This window comes from Rhamphochromis longiceps, linkage group LG7 (genome assembly GCF_057381845.1).
Source record: "Rhamphochromis longiceps isolate RC_006_pf linkage group LG7, R_longiceps_female_GT1.1, whole genome shotgun sequence".
Lineage (NCBI taxonomy): Eukaryota > Metazoa > Chordata > Actinopteri > Cichliformes > Cichlidae > Rhamphochromis > Rhamphochromis longiceps.
In genome coordinates, this window is record NC_140563.1 from 67,201,402 (window position 1) to 67,217,089 (window position 15,688).

General features: G+C 41.4%; 1 protein-coding gene across 1 annotated transcript in view; it reads right to left on the reverse strand.

Moving 5' to 3' along the window:
* Positions 1-2,304: 2,304 nt before the first annotated feature.
* The window catches only part of LOC146666798 (voltage-dependent calcium channel subunit alpha-2/delta-4-like), an 83,820-nt gene continuing 70,436 nt past the window's right edge, over positions 2,305-15,688 (reverse strand). Inside the window, exons 32-40 of the mRNA XM_085414917.1 lie at positions 7,364-7,434; positions 7,163-7,238; positions 6,924-6,976; positions 6,138-6,193; positions 4,843-4,863; positions 4,609-4,726; positions 4,345-4,460; positions 3,927-4,009; positions 2,305-2,926 (exon numbers count right to left, since the gene is read on the reverse strand). Of these exons, the coding sequence (XP_085271043.1) occupies positions 2,831-2,926; positions 3,927-4,009; positions 4,345-4,460; positions 4,609-4,726; positions 4,843-4,863; positions 6,138-6,193; positions 6,924-6,976; positions 7,163-7,238; positions 7,364-7,434 (690 nt within the window). The 3' untranslated portion in view covers positions 2,305-2,830. The remainder of the gene's footprint in view (positions 2,927-3,926; positions 4,010-4,344; positions 4,461-4,608; positions 4,727-4,842; positions 4,864-6,137; positions 6,194-6,923; positions 6,977-7,162; positions 7,239-7,363; positions 7,435-15,688) is intronic.

Here is a 15,688-nt window from a genome sequence, read left to right on the forward strand (position 1 = left end):
GTTGGTGGTTATAATTTCCTACTACTTGTTAAAAATTGTATTTTAATATATAACTGTATTGATATTCTGCTCTGGCATCACGTCCACGCGGATTTGATTTTAATTAGATGCTAAAATAAAGTAAGGAAGTGGGCAAACGGGCAATGTTGGGAGCACCTCAGATACCTCCTCCTCAGATCCACCAGTCTCTGGTCAGCCTCTGCTTGTAGAATTTGTCCAGAGGTTCCTTCTTTCCAACATCTGGGCAGGAATTTGCTCCAGAATGCCTTTAAGACTCAAACAGGAGTCTAGAATGTACACGATGCGCATTTAAACAGTGCATACAGACTGACTCTTCCTTTATTTATTCTTCTAAAGGGGAGACCCCTTCCTGACCGATGCCTTGCTGATAATGAGGATTATTTTCTGTGTCCAGACTAAAAACACTGGATCGTTTTTAAACTTTTCTTTTTGTGGACAGCAGTTACTCTTCATACTGACACGAAGAGTCGTCGGACCGAAACACCTCAGCAGCATCCGTCACTTCGGATTTCTTTTTGTACAAACGTTTTGATCATATTGATTTTTGTGTGATGTTAACAGAAAATAAAAAATGGAACATTTCGTGTAAGTTATGCTGATTTAAAGTAAAAATCCCCCTAAAATACTGAAACACAGACCGTCAGTGATGGCTGCAGGCGTCGCATTTCAGCCCCAACGCGAGCCGTTCCCCTCAGAGTTAAAGGCTCGTCTTATTTTATGTTTTAAATTTTCATCGGCAGCATCCCTGAAGGGACTGAAACTAATTAAGCTTATCTCGCTAACGAATACGTTGAAGCCTGTTATCATCCAAATGAGACGAGCGCCTCCTGGAAGTCTCCCAGCACAGGAGATAGATACTTCATGTCCTGATTTGTGTAAACTGATTTTTCATTTTTAAGATGGATTTTCAGGTTATTAATAAGCTTTATATTGGAAGATGGAGCCCCTACAATGTTAGAGGGGGAACTCGTACAGCTCCAGCGAGGAAGAACCCGCTGGTGTCGGGCATACGGAAAGGCAGCCTTATATATAAACACATGGGGAGTAGATAAGAACTACTGAGCCTATTGCAATAATAACCAATAATAATGTTGTAGAGTAGTAACAAGAATCATAACTTGGATTTATAGAGCACCCTTCAAAGTACCCGAGGTTTCTTTAGACACAGAAAAAAGGCTTCAGTGAGCATGTGACATTTCAGCTGCTTTTTGAGATGGAGGATCACAGATCTCAGAGGGGCGCATGTTTCAGAGTGAAAGCCCTGCTCCCAAAGGACCGCTGTCTGGAGTGCTTGATGGAGAGTGAGCATTTGTACTGAGGAAGGTAGAGTCCAGCGTGGGGAGAAGAATGTCTGATGAGTCCTGGGGAGCAAAAGCACGAAGGGATTGGCATGTGAGGAGGATTTTATAGGACATACGGGCTTTCACTGGGAGCCAGTGGAGGTGGGTAGCTAAGGGATGATTCAGGGTCACCTGATCCAGCCCTAACTACTCTGTCACAGACGAGCCTGATCTTAAAAGTGGGACAGCTGAAGGCTCTGCCTCCCATCCTACTTTTAAAAACTCGAAGAGTGTAGTGTAATGTAAGCCTGCAGCGTGAGAGCGACGCGCTCTGTCCTGATAATGAGGCGCTCTGAGGTCTTTAAGATGTGAGTCTGATCAGTCAGGACTTTGTATTTGAGGAGAAGGATGTGAAATTCAGAATTTAACAGGGAACCAATGAAGAGAAGCTAACATGAGCGTAACATGATCTCTTGCAGCGCTGTTGTGCATTTACACCTGCTTCACATAGCAGCTGATCAGCGGTGCAGAGGTAAGAGCCCATGAGCTCTGTAAGAAAATAAGGTCTGCATTTCACCAGTGTTGTTTTAATCAGCAAATCAGTGTCACACCAGTTTTGGGAAGAAGATCAAGGTTGGAATTTCCAGTTAATGACAGAAAATATACAATGACGGTGACTCTGAGAATACAATTTTATTTATAGAGCCAAATCACAACAACAGTCGCCTCAAGGCGCTTTAGTTTTCTTTGTAAATGTGAAAAAACCACAAACATGCTGCTGTGTAAAGTGAAAAATGTTTTTTTATTATTGTGTTGACATTCCGAACAGTCCCAGTACATCTTTATCTATAAAAACTAATCCCTGAATGCTGTAGCTTCATTTCCACCTAAAGCCGCAACACCGCTTCTGTCTCAGCCAACAAAATCAGCGAGACGTCACTTTCTCTCCATCTTCATCTTTAACAGGCTGGCGCCGCGCTCCTCAGTGAGTCACAGCGTTTCCTTGCATATGGCGTGCGGCATCTTCTGTTAACCTTTGACCCTTAAAGCTGCTGAGAAAGTCTTTGAGTGTTTAAAGTTCTGCTTTTTTTTTTTTTTTTTTTTTGTCCGAATTTGAGAGTTTTGGTAAATCGAGGCTGTAAAACTCTACGTTTACACATCAGTTCTGTATCAAAAAGCTACAAAGGTGCTACATTCTTGTTCGGGTGTAATGGCAACGCGTCTCCACGCACAGGCTGCACTGTCCAGGAGGGGGTCCCCCCCTTATCATTTCTCCTCCAGCTGCAGAGCCACTGCAAAGCTGATCCAGAGTCCGTTTAGTCTATTACAGGTTTTAAAGAAAACCTTGTGTAGCCCTTTATTTGTGCTGCAAAGTGAGGCCGATCAGCAGCTGAGACAGTTTCTCCGTCCAAGTTTGTCTCTTATTCAAGTTTAAAAAAAAAAAAAAAAAAAGTCCTTTGGCTACCTGCTGGATGTTTAAGTCTCCGCCTCACTGTCATGTTCATCTTGATTAGTGGGTTCATTTTGGTTTAGAACTCAGCGACCAATGAGATGAGCAGAGAGGCAGAGAAGAGAGAGAGCGACAGGGAGATGGCTGCCGCCCCGCCGCAGTCCTTAGCGTTCTCCTGTAGGACGAAACAAATGTGATGCTCAGTCCTTTCATAGCAGTTTCTCTGAGTACATCAGCGTTCACCTGTTTCACCACACAATCTTTAGTTAGCTTTACAGAATGAACAGCAGATGACTTGATGTATGAACGGTCAGTGAAGTTGATTTTTCTGTCCATACTCTGGACTCATTTTAGCATACATCATATGCTAACCTGTGCATACTTAAAGCGAGTAGACCTACAGTATCACAGTTTTTCTCTTTTTCTCTCTTTTTTTGCTTTTCTTAGATGCACTCAAACTTTCTATTTACATGGGGCAGCCAATCAAACGACAGCTGGGTTAAAGGGAGGAGGAGCTAAAAACAGCTTACTTCAGACTTGAGTGCTAGAAAATAAGGCAACATATTTTTGGTTTGGCTTCTTTAGTTCTGAACCAACTGATGCAGAGTCTGAGATATTTAACCCACAGTCTGAGTGTTCCTTTGGAGATCATCCTGACATCCTGATAAATGATGCACCACAGTCCAGTGTAAGCAGTAGATTATTACAAGCTATGACCCATCATGCAAACCTCTTCTAGGGGAGTCCAAGAATAAAAATAAGGAGCTGGATTTGTGCCCAATACATCTGCTTTAAACAGCCATCAAGTGTGACGGGACTGATGTTAGAGATTATACACAAGCTGCAACAACGACTGTTAAATGATTAGTGGAACGTTTAAAGTGAAGAATTTGAATCCCTTAAAAAAATCACTCTTAACAAAAGAGGTGATGTTCTGCTTTTCAGCTGACTCAAGGATTTGTTGGATGTGCTGCAGGACAGAGGTGCATCAGTACCCGATTGACCCTGAGACCTGCTTCCCCTTTATTTCACACACAGACACACACAGCTTATGTGTTGTTGCTAGTTTTCTGTGTGAGATTCTTTATTTGCCTTTAAAATCACCACGTTTGTGTTTGTTAAATAGTCTTGCAGTTCTTTTGCGTTCACAGTCAGCAGTGGGGCTCAGCACTGACCTTTGGGTGGTAGGCGTGGCATGACTGAGGGCGCCGCCGCACCTTCTGGGATCTCATCCTGTTGCACTTCACTGTGGCGTTATGTTCACAGATATTAAGGAAAACTGGAAGCTCGCTGTGAAATAAATATATAATGGGGACGAAATTTTGTAGAAACAAAGCATGACGTAAATCTGAAGTTTCAAAGCCTCAGCTAAGAGCAAACAGATGTTGTGAGACTGCTCAGATAATCTATTAATGTTCTCATCATTGGCTGTGGAGTGCCAGTGAACTGCATCACTGATCTGAGGGAAAATAAGGAGATTACAGCACAAATGTGATTTTCCAGGCTGAATGCAGTCTTGCCCTCCCTGCAGTATTTGTGGCTGTAAGCATCCAGCAGGGGGCAGCATTTTGCTGCTGAGAATGTGAAGGATATATTTGATCTCTTTGGGCTCCAGCAGAATGGCTCCATACTGACGGGAGCAGTCACAGTAGGCCTGAGTCACGACCAGAACCAGGTTACTGTCAGGAATCTGCTGCACCACAAACATCCTGAAACGCAAAGAAGGCCGCAGTCAGTCACTGCCAATCATTCAATTATGCTTAAGTTGAAACTTCCTCGATTTAAGACCAGATTAACAAACTATGAATGAAGCTTGTTTTGATTTTTAAAGTGTGTGTGTGTGTGTGTGTGTCATACTTCTGGCAGCGTCCACACTTGTTGAGGCTGTTGGCCTCTCTGACAGACGGGTCGTACATGAAGCCTGGGTAAGCTGTGTCGCAGGGTTGCAGCGCGTCCAACTTCTTCTGCTTATGAGCTGTGGACACCACACACACACGTACACACGTTACACAGCATCGCTACACCTGAGATTGAGATGGCTAGTCCCACTTTTTGATGAGCACAAGATGCCCACAGATGTGCTGTACTCACATGTGTGATAGCCAGCTTTGGCTGAACAGATGAAGATGGATCACAGTGACGACACAGACGGCACACGGAGGTGATGAAGGTGAGGATGGTGATGGAGAGATGATGATGAAGATGAGTAATTTATTAATGAGACCAAATGAAAACAAAACTTTTCTAATCCTTTTCTTTCATAATTTTGTTCTGTAAAGTTTCAGCCTCTGGAGACACGACACTGACACCTGTGCTCACTAATGTGATAATGATGGAAAGGATCACCAAAGACACTGAGTTCATCCTGAGAGGAGCACGAAAACCTCTTGAATTGCTCTACATATTTTTCCAGACAGCTACAGCATGCTGCCACCTACAAATATTCCTCCACTAATATGAGGTGCAATGATAAAGTTAGGCACATAACTCTGTATAAATAACAGAAAATGTATCCAGCCACCTCCTGTAGCTCTTTGGGGTAAATGCTGAGGTGCTGCTGAGCCAGCTGAGAGACATAGTTCCTCCACTTAGCTGGACACGCTTCATCAGCCACGAGGCATCCAGGAAAATCCTGGTCAGATGCTGAACCACCTGAATGGACTCAGGTTAATTGGGAGGAGACAGAGCTCTTTACCCCATCTCTAAGGTGGAGCCCAGACACCCATCACATGGATTACTCTTTTTGTCAGGTCATGGTCCTACATGAGAGGATGATTTGCCGTTATGGTGGCGGGGTGGGTAAAGGATTTTTTCTGCTCAAGTAACCCCATGAGCTATGCTGTCTGAGGCAGTTTGGCACCAGTAAGGTCCAAACTATCGATTGAGCAGGAGGTCAGGATGCGATTCCCTATGAAGAGAAAAACAAGGGGCCTGTTCTAACCAAGCAGACTGTATCCGGCCTAACCCAAATGGCCCTGCCTTCCTTTGGCTCCCATGGTCTGCTGTTACTTTCAGGATCAGGCAGCAGTCAGAGGTGGAGCTCATGGTGCTGTGATCCCCAGTTACCAGTACTGGTTGTAGGGATACATTGAGAGTGGTTGTTGTTCCCCTTCACAGGGTTGTGCCGTGTTAGATCCACTGTAATCAGACTGATCTCTACTGTAATGTCCTGAGCAAGCATCGACCTGTGGGACTGAAAATGAAACCAATTTGCTAAAACGTGCAGCTCCACTAATGACCTCTTGAGGCTGCCTCGAAAAAAGAGGCAATCCCAAACCAGCGCTCCTCATAAGATTTAACTTCCCGAGATACAAAGACTTCCCAGATTTGATGGTGATTAAGTGCACTGTCAGAGAACTTGACCAGTCAGGTCAGTCTGAGCTTACCATCCACAAAATAATCAGAGTGCCAGAGACCACAGAGGTTAAAGTCCAGCAGGAACCTGACAGAGACACAAAAACACCTTGTTAAAGACAAAAAAGCACCTGACATCCAGCAGCAGTAAGTGCTGTGAGGTAAACTGTGAAACAACTGAGGCACAAAGCAAAATTTAACTCTGCAGGTTTCAGTCAGTAAAAGTCTTTTGGTTCGGTGATTTAAAAGTTTGAGTCCAGCAGTCTTTAAGTACCACTATTTGATTTATTTTTAAGCTTTAAAAATCTCTCAGTGGTGGAGGTTCAGTTTGCAGTTAAAAAGATTTATGCATATTAAAAATGTGAACCACGCACACTGGCTCATTATCCACACCCTGAAGACATGAAGCGGACAGAAGTCTCCCTGGACTTACAGTGTGTTTGCTGTTAACATCATTATGAAGACGTTTCTAATATAATAAGAACAGAAGCACATTAATAGTGACTGAGAGATGTAGATTTCATCCTATGTTATACCTTTACAACACTACAATGAAGTTGGAAACTGTATACAGTACAAAATATACGATAATATATATTTTTTTGTCTGTCACAGATTGAGTGACCCCACAGATTCGTGTGCCTAATCTGTCCATTTCCAGCTCCTTCTTTTATTCTTGTACTCTACCAGAGCAGCTTTGCATGATCAAAAGTTCAAAATAATCCTTTATTTGATTCTAAGCATTGATTTACATTTGGTTGCACAATCCCGTCAGCGTAGGACATTGTGATAATGTGATGTTGCTCTTTAGCACTTACATCAGCGCGTTGGAGAAGAACCATCTCATCAAAGCCATGATGACGTAGAATGGCTGCAAAAGGTAAAACAAGAAATGAGAACTTTTGGTAGAATAAGATCTTAAAAACCATCAGAAGATTTCTTTAATCTTCTGATGTTAACCATGTGTTGGTATATAAGAAATTTACAACAGATAATATCAATAGTATAAGAGACAAGCCTCTGTTGTCATCAGTAGCTAAATAGTAATGAGACTCACGCTGAGCAGAGGTCGCGCGCTGCTGGCGTGATGGTGGCCGGTCTTGCACATTGCCTGGTAGTCGAACAACGACACTCTGGAAAAAAGAAAACTCAATTTGAATTGTGACAGGAAAAAAGCGTGTTCTATTCTTCATAGTTACCAACATATTTTACAATAAAAAGAAACATGAGTGGAAAATGTGTCTTGACTTAGTCATACTTTTTAAACATTCCCATCTTGAGCAACGAAGCCATGATGGACCCGTCTACCTCGCCAAAGAAGCGACCAATCTGTGAAAAACAACATGAAGCCAGCAGGCTTTTGTTATTAGAATTCAGCAACATGAAAATTAAGGATCATTTACAGTGTGGAGTACTTTTACAGAGCTGTAAAACTAACAGCAAACTGGAATGGGGAGTTCATGGACTAAAACTGGATGGTAATAAAAGTGTCACCCGTCTGCTGAGCACCAGTGATACCTGTGAGGCATCTCTGCAGGACCCAAAGGACACTAAAAGGTAAAACCCACAGCAGCCAGAGCCTGCTCATCATTGGTCAAGAAATACAGTTTCTGCTTTATCGCAAAACTTCAGAACAGTTTCTTTCCTCAGGCCGTGAGACCACTGAATCATCTTTCACACTTTGTTTTAATGTTGAGATTCAGTTTTGATTATTTTATTTTGGATTTTTTGTGTTAGTTTCATTTGGTGAAACAACACTACCATGTCTATGTGCAAGCTGCTGTTTCATAATAATAAGTGATCGTGAATCTCAAACAGCTACATTGGTTTGAAAGAAGAAATGAGGGAACAACAGTCTCTTGACAAGCACCTTTTAAATGACTTTAACTCCATGACAGTTTTTGCTGGAGACAAAATTCTAACTATTCTGGTAAGAATAGAAATGAAACGTTATGTTTATTTTTTATCTTTTTTGTATCCCAGTAGCACAAAACATTCACTGGGTACTGCTGTTTGAACACAGGTAGAAAAATCAGCTCCTCTTAGATTTTGCCATGCCCAGTTCATAGTACCATAACTCCCAGACCACTGTGGGCTGGAGAGAAAATAAAAATGGTTCCTAAAAATGAGAATTATTTTGTAATCTTGCAGCCAAAATTACACAATAACTTACTTGGGTGTTAAACGGTAAAGTTATCATGCTGACCCATCCATCCACCCTTCCCTCCTCTGTTACTCCTGTTATTATTACTATAGTCACCAGAGCGCGCTGTTGCCATAAAATGAAATTCTTGGTCATGTGCTCAGGCCAAATGACTCTACATAAATGTCAACCAGTAGCCATTTAGCTGGTAATCTAAGTGCATGCACATCCTTAAAAAGTAGCCTCAAATTAAATTTCCTACACTCAACTTTCCTGAGTTTGTGGAAAACATTACTCTCTTGGCAGTCTCATCTATTCTAAGATAGCATGTAAATAGAACATGATCAGTCAGCAGGTTTACATGAAGATAAGGAATGTTTCAGACACATTTAAAGTCACTGCTGCGTTCAGCCTGAGAGTCTGCAGTGTGTCGGCTCTTTCCGGCGCTCAGCAGCAGCAGCAGGACCAGAGTCTCTGAATTATTCAGAGCATTTTGTCTCAGCGGCTCTGTTCACGTTTACAAGCTGCTCTCTGCCCACACTTCATCTCTGTCTGGACGGATTCTCCCAGCAGCCTCGGAGGATTCACAGGTTGCTGAGTGTTGGCAGTTGGATGCTGCTTACACACCAAAGTTGACCCTCTGTTTTCCTGGCAGCAGCAGTTGCAGCAGAGTGTAAACACACTAAACTAAACAAAAGCACAACGAGTGCCAGGAGCTCGGCGGGCGCGCAGCAGCAAAGGCAACCAGGCAGGTTCAGGTTTCCATGCTGCCTCTGAAGGGCTTCAACCAAAACTGGCTCATTATATTTAACAGGCTGAGAAAATATCCACCAGTAAAGATCAGGATTCATGAAATCATTGTCTAAACAAAAAAGCAGAAACTTTGATTTAAAGAAAAATTAAATGTTTTTCAGACAAAATTTTTCTGGAGAACCTGCAAATCTGTGAGTTACAAGTAAGGCGTTCACAATAAGTTAAAAGCCGGCATGGTGTAAGGTTTATTAGAAGAACAACAGCATGCTTGGATCCTAAGTGTGAACCCTGAATGCTTTCAAATATATAATATATACATATATATATATATATATATATATATATATATATATATATATATATATATATATATATATATATATGTATGTATGTATGTATGTATGTATGTATGTATGTATGTGTGTGTGTGTGTGTGTGTGTGTGTGTGTGTGTGTGTGTGTGTGTGTGTGTGAAAACTAAGGAACAACCTACATGACGAAAAAATGAACCCACTGTGAAAAGTGTCAAAATTGCAGTTCCTCTAATGTCCACTAGAGGCTGGAACATAAACTGAGTCAGTCCCCACAGACTCCCATGTTAGACTGTCCAACTCTGTGGCATTAAAAATCAACACATAAAAACAGTTTAGTTCATAGTTACAGTATAATCACAGTATAATCTCAAATGTATGCTTAGCCTCAGATATTTGGAAGAAAATGTACGGATATATGCGAAGCTTCCAAACATGGTCCAAGAGAGGAAAACACAGGAAGCAGTTAGGAAACCTGCCGAAATGTAACAACAGGTGTATGACTTGGCCTCCAAATTCCTTAACCTAATTCGTTATTCAATGCAATCCAGCTTGAGATGGGCTGTAAAAACAAGCCTAGTATCCAATATCTCATATGTCATGTCTTGGTGACCTAATAGGATGATCTGATATCCTTGTGTTGGTGTTGTTCCCACATCATCATAATAAATGTTGTTCCAGGTTCAACATTGCAAGTGACCAATCACATTGTTGTGACGTCATACTTTTGCAAGCCAAGCGATTCATTCATTTATGAAATTCCAATGTTGTAAGGACAATATGTATAATGCTTAACGTTTATTAAAGTACAGTATCCTGAAATGCAAAGAATTCAAATTGCTGGATCGGTGGACAGAGGCGGTTTCTCGCAATTTATGTAGATTTTTTAAGGCGTTTTTTTCCGGTCGCAAAAGTATGACATCACAACAATGTGATTGGTCACTTGCAATGTTGAACCTGGAACATTTATTATGATGATGTGGGTACAACACCGACACGAGGATATCAGATCGTGCGTGACTAATATCCCAGGACCTTTGAGGTCTTCTGAGGTATTTGGGCTGTTTTGGTGTCATAAAGTTTAATTCTGAGAGACTAATGTTCTAAAATGTCCAAAGTATGTACAGTCCAACAGTTTCATTCAGTCAGTTTCTACTTTTTTAGTTGTAAGTAGTTTCCAGTAATTATGTTTCCCCTTACAGGGTCGCTAGCAGGCTACAGACTCCAAGACGTGTTCATTTCATCACATTATCACACCTTATAGTTGTACTTTTCAGTCTAACCTGCTTTCAGCCCCAAGGTTGAACACTGTACTCTCACAGCAGGTTCTCAGACAGGATCATTGATCATCACTCGGACGTTTCCTCCACACATGGCCAGCACCACCCAAAACAAGCCTTCTGTTTTGCTTTGTCACCCTGCTCACTACACCTTCTCTTGCTGACCCATTTCTTATAGTCAGCACTGACTTAATTTCTCTGCTGATTAAATATTTACCATGCCCTGCACAGCGGCTTCGGCATCGGGGTGGATTCGGGGCGTTTCCGCAAACTTCCTGCAAATCCCAGAGCTCAGCAAAACATCGAGGAAGTGCTTCATCATAATATCTGCTTAGTAAGACCACTGGGAATGCAGGAGGCATGCAAATAGTGAAGAATGAGCTGATTCTGGCTTTAGGGTTACAGAATATTTTGCTGCTGCATGTAGCTGATGTTTCTCCTTTTAATCATACTTGAACACAGCTCTACTAGAACGTCTAGTTTTCATTTAACAGCAAATATCTCACTGCTACTCATCAGATATTGCACCAGTTGAACAAAAACATCCAGTGGCATTGCATTTGCAACAGCTCAACCTAAAAGCTTCTCACCTCCATGGGCACTTGTTCACTATGTGTTTTAGTTCCGTTCTTTTTGTGAGGGACAATCCACAAAAACATTAACCTCATGTTTAGCTTGTAGTCAGCTTCCATCTGCACTTCCTGGACAGGAATGTAGAACAGTATAATACAAATACACACATATACATATACAGAGGGCATTAAACACAAATAGAATGATGTAATAATTAGCCTAACAGCACACTTTAATAAACATAACAAGACAATTTCTCCATCACTGTCCTATCTGAATCCAAACATCACAGGCTGTGTGATATAACCATTTTTAGAGGTTTAGAATTAAACAACAAGGCACATGCTTCCACCCTCACACTCGCTCTGCATCTCCATTTTGCTTTCAAAGATCTCCTGCAGCATGACCGAGATACCACCTTTATTCTTTGTACAGGCTTTATAAAGACATTATAAGGGAGTGACACACCTTTCAGGTCTGAAAAGTGCAGCCAAGGTGGAAAAGGCATTAAATCTGCATTCTTTCTAATGACCAGCAGTGGCCGACTACTCTGGCTGCAAGAAGACTTACGTCTGTGAGATTACAGGCTCTATTTGTAGACATCTTGCTTCATTAAGAGACTTCACTGACCAATCGTGATCTCACGGTGGCTACGTCAGTCACAGATATCTGGGTCAAGACTTCCCATTTCCTGTCCCCCGGACACCATTTATGAAATCAGATATGTGTTCATACATGGTGAATAGAAATGCAATGCAACTGCTACACAACTACAGACTGCTGAAACATGAAACATTAGAAGCAGCCCTAAAACTCTCATCCCTTGCCTACAGATTGTTCATGGCCAGTTTGAAGAAATTAATTTTGATAATTTAAGATAAAGTAACTCACTTTGGCTTTTGTACAGATGTGTTTAAATCAAGTTTCCTGAAGATTTTAAATAGAGTGACCCAAGGCTTAATTTTAGGCCCCATTTAATTTTTTTTCATTAATAAAATAGGAAATAGGAAATAATATGCCTACAGATAAAAAGAGCACCTTTATGCTGATGACACCATACGCTGCTTAGTTGGCTCTTCTCTGAATGAAATGCTGAGGAGCTACAAGTTGCCTTTCAGCAGCTGAGGGTATTATTTTGAAATTTAAAATGGGTTCTTAATGGTAATCTTAAGAGCTTGAAAAAAGTAGGTGTCTGGACTTCTGAAGCCTTTTAAATGAGAAATGTAACATCTTTCCAAACCTAAAGACATCCAGTCGCCTTCTTTTTTCAAGCCTTTCCAGGGGTGTCGAAGTCCAGGCCTCGAGGGCCGGTGTCCTGCAGGTTTTAGATGTCACCCTGGGTCAACACACCTGAATGAAATGATTGGTTCATTACCAGGCCTCTGGAGAACTTCAAGACATGTTGAGCCATTTAAATCAGCTGTGTTGGCTCAAGGACACATCTAAAACCTGCAGGACACCGGCCCTCGAGGCCTGGAGTTGCCCACCCCTGACCTACACAGACATATCTACGCAATGCTGACTAAACCAAATTTATGTTGTTTTCCACAAATCACTCCCAGATCTTAGATCTCAGGTTTTCATACCCTTAAAATAGATGTTATGTTCAAGAGTATAATCTTACAAATATTTGGGTATTTTGAGTGAATATTGAGAAATTAGGGGAAAAGCTGAAGGCTGGATTGGGTTTTTATTATTGAAATATGGTTCGTTTGAATGTATCAGTAAGGAATGTCTTGCAGCAGGGACTCACAGGGTCTGGTGATTACTTAAAGTGTCACCTTTCAGTTTATACATTGATTAATGTAATTTTTAAAATAGAAATATTTAATGAAAAAAATAATAAAAATCAATTTTATGATTTGAATTTATGAAAATGAGTTTAAATTTCTTAAACTTAATAAGACTGATCTGAGAACTGGTGTTTCTAAAGAGGGAGCTAGGGTGAAGCTTGTTTGGAGTAGAGACTAAATAAACATAGGTTATGAAATCCTTTTAACATCAGTTGGACTGCTGACTAAGTTACTGAAGTGATCCAAAGACACTGCAAGCTGACTGATCTCATTTAAGTCAAGGCGCTAAAGGTAACCTTAAATTATTTCTCTTATTGCAGCACACATAGAAAATTTTGTCCCCTGTAACCTCAAACTCAAAGTGCTTCTGGCAGCCAGAAGGTCAGCATACATTAAGTACGGATCATCTGGCCTTAAGATCACTAAGACTGTCATGTAACACAAACATCAGGCGTGCCCATGTACAGCTGTACTGGAGGCAAGTTAAAAAGCTGAAATACTTTAAGCGAAGCAGCAGATGTGGGATTGGAACATGGCCGCTCTGTACCAGAGTGTGTATATGTTGAGTTTGTGCATGTATGGAAGTTTGGTAGGTTCAGGATTAATCCTCAGTAATGTGGCTCTTAACAGGCTGGGTTAATCCAGAGTTAACGAGCAGCTGTCAGATGGACAGCAAACTCGCAGTCCTCACATTTCTTTACTGGATGACATCACCTTATGGTAACACGCACTATATTGCCAAAAGTATTGACTCACTCCAAATAATTAAATTCAGGTGTTCCAATATCTTCCATGGCCACAGGTTTTTAAAATCAAGTACCTAGGCAGACTTCTTTTACAAACATTCATGAAAGAACTGGTTGCTGTCATTGAATTCCAGGGTGGTACCGTGATAAGATGGAGTTCAGCTGGGAAATTTCCTTGATGCTAAATATTTCACAGTCAACTTCTAGTGGTATTATAACAAAGTGGTGCTGAAGTGTATAGTGCTCAGCGGTCGCCAACTTTCTGCAGAGCCAGTCACTACAACCCTCCAAACTTCATGAGATTAGTTTAAGAATAGAGCTTTATGGAATACCTTTCCATGGCTGAGCAGCTGCATCCAAGCCATACACCACCAAGTGCAATGCAAAGTGTTGGATGCAGTGATGTAAAACAGTGTTCTCTGGAGTGAAGAGTCATGCTTCTCCATTTGGCAATCCGATGGACTAGTCTGGGTTTGGTGGTTGCTAGGAGAACGAAACTCATCTGACTGCACTGTGCCAAGTGTACATTTTCATGGAGAGGAGATTATGATGTGGGGTTGTTTTTCAGGAGTGAGGCTCAGCTCCTTGTTCTTTCTAAACAAGTTTTAAAACTTCACTTTCACATAGCAATAAAGTACTGTGCAAAAGTCTTGCCCCTCATTTCTTTATATTTTGCTTCCAAGGAGCCAGACTTCTTGGTACATTTTTGAAACGGTCTTAAGCAATAATTCTGCGAGGAGGAAGCAGGAGTACCTAGAGAGAACCAACACAGACATGTGGAGAACATGCAAACTCCAAACAGAAAGGCTTCAGCCAGGTGATGGATTTGCACCCAGGACCTTCTGTGAGGTAACAGGGCTACCAACCATGCTGCCCAAACTGGTCACCATTTCAGGGAGCAATAAACCTAATTCCTAGTTCCCATTTTCCCAGCAAAATATAAAGAAATGAGGAGTGGCTTAACAGTAACGCCCACTCACATCTTGGGTCATTTGACCTCAGGAAATGGCCCAGTGGGCTCACCTGAAACCTTGGCTGATTGTGACCCACACCCGTTTTCACACCTTGGCTCGTGTGATTAGGTAGAGGATCAATAGGGGGTACATGACCCCCTTGGAGGACAATCCTATGGGGCTTAAAATCTGAGACTTGCCACCATTTACTCTTAGACCTGAAGCTTCTCGGATGAAACGTCTTCAAGAAAATTAAAAGAGTCCAGACGCTTTTCTTTCCAAGCTCCTTAGACTACGATGACCTGGATGACTGAGAACCTTCGCAGACATACAGTATGTTTCACACAATACTGTATAACCAAAATACAACCAGAGTGAAATCCCCAGTTGCAAAGAGACACAACACAAACAAGTCATGTCAATATGATTGCATTTATAATTAAGACAGCAATTATTTGTTGCCAATCTATCTGAGACTGATTGCAGTCAGTTCGAGCTGGACTGTGATTGTCTGAACAAAGGTTATTGCCCTCAACCTGTGAAATTGCTGATTGATTAAAAGTGATCACCCAGAGGTTGAGGCTGCTGCACATTCAACTTCTGGGCATTGCAACTACTTGCAATCAGTTTATAACAACAACAAAAATTCATTGCAATCAACGAGCAACCACCTGATCTTCCAAGCTGTAATGAAGTTGCACCAACATGAGGTCTGCAAATTACCACATCACATCATTATGTAACAGTTCTAATGTTTTGGTTCTGTTATATAAATAAATATTAATGGAAAAAATACTGCTACAGATTTTAAAACTGAAACACAACAAAAAACTATATAAAAAAATATAATAAATGTCTGCTGTCTGGCTCTGCCATCAATCTGTGGAGTAATTTTGAAAAAGCTAAAAAAGGCAGCTGTGCTGATGCAGTAACACTGCAGAGGTTCATGAGACTTTCAGCTGTGTGGTTGCAGACTAATCTACTCTTTTTGCATTTCTTAATTTGCTGCATTCTTTGTGTGAATTAGCAGAG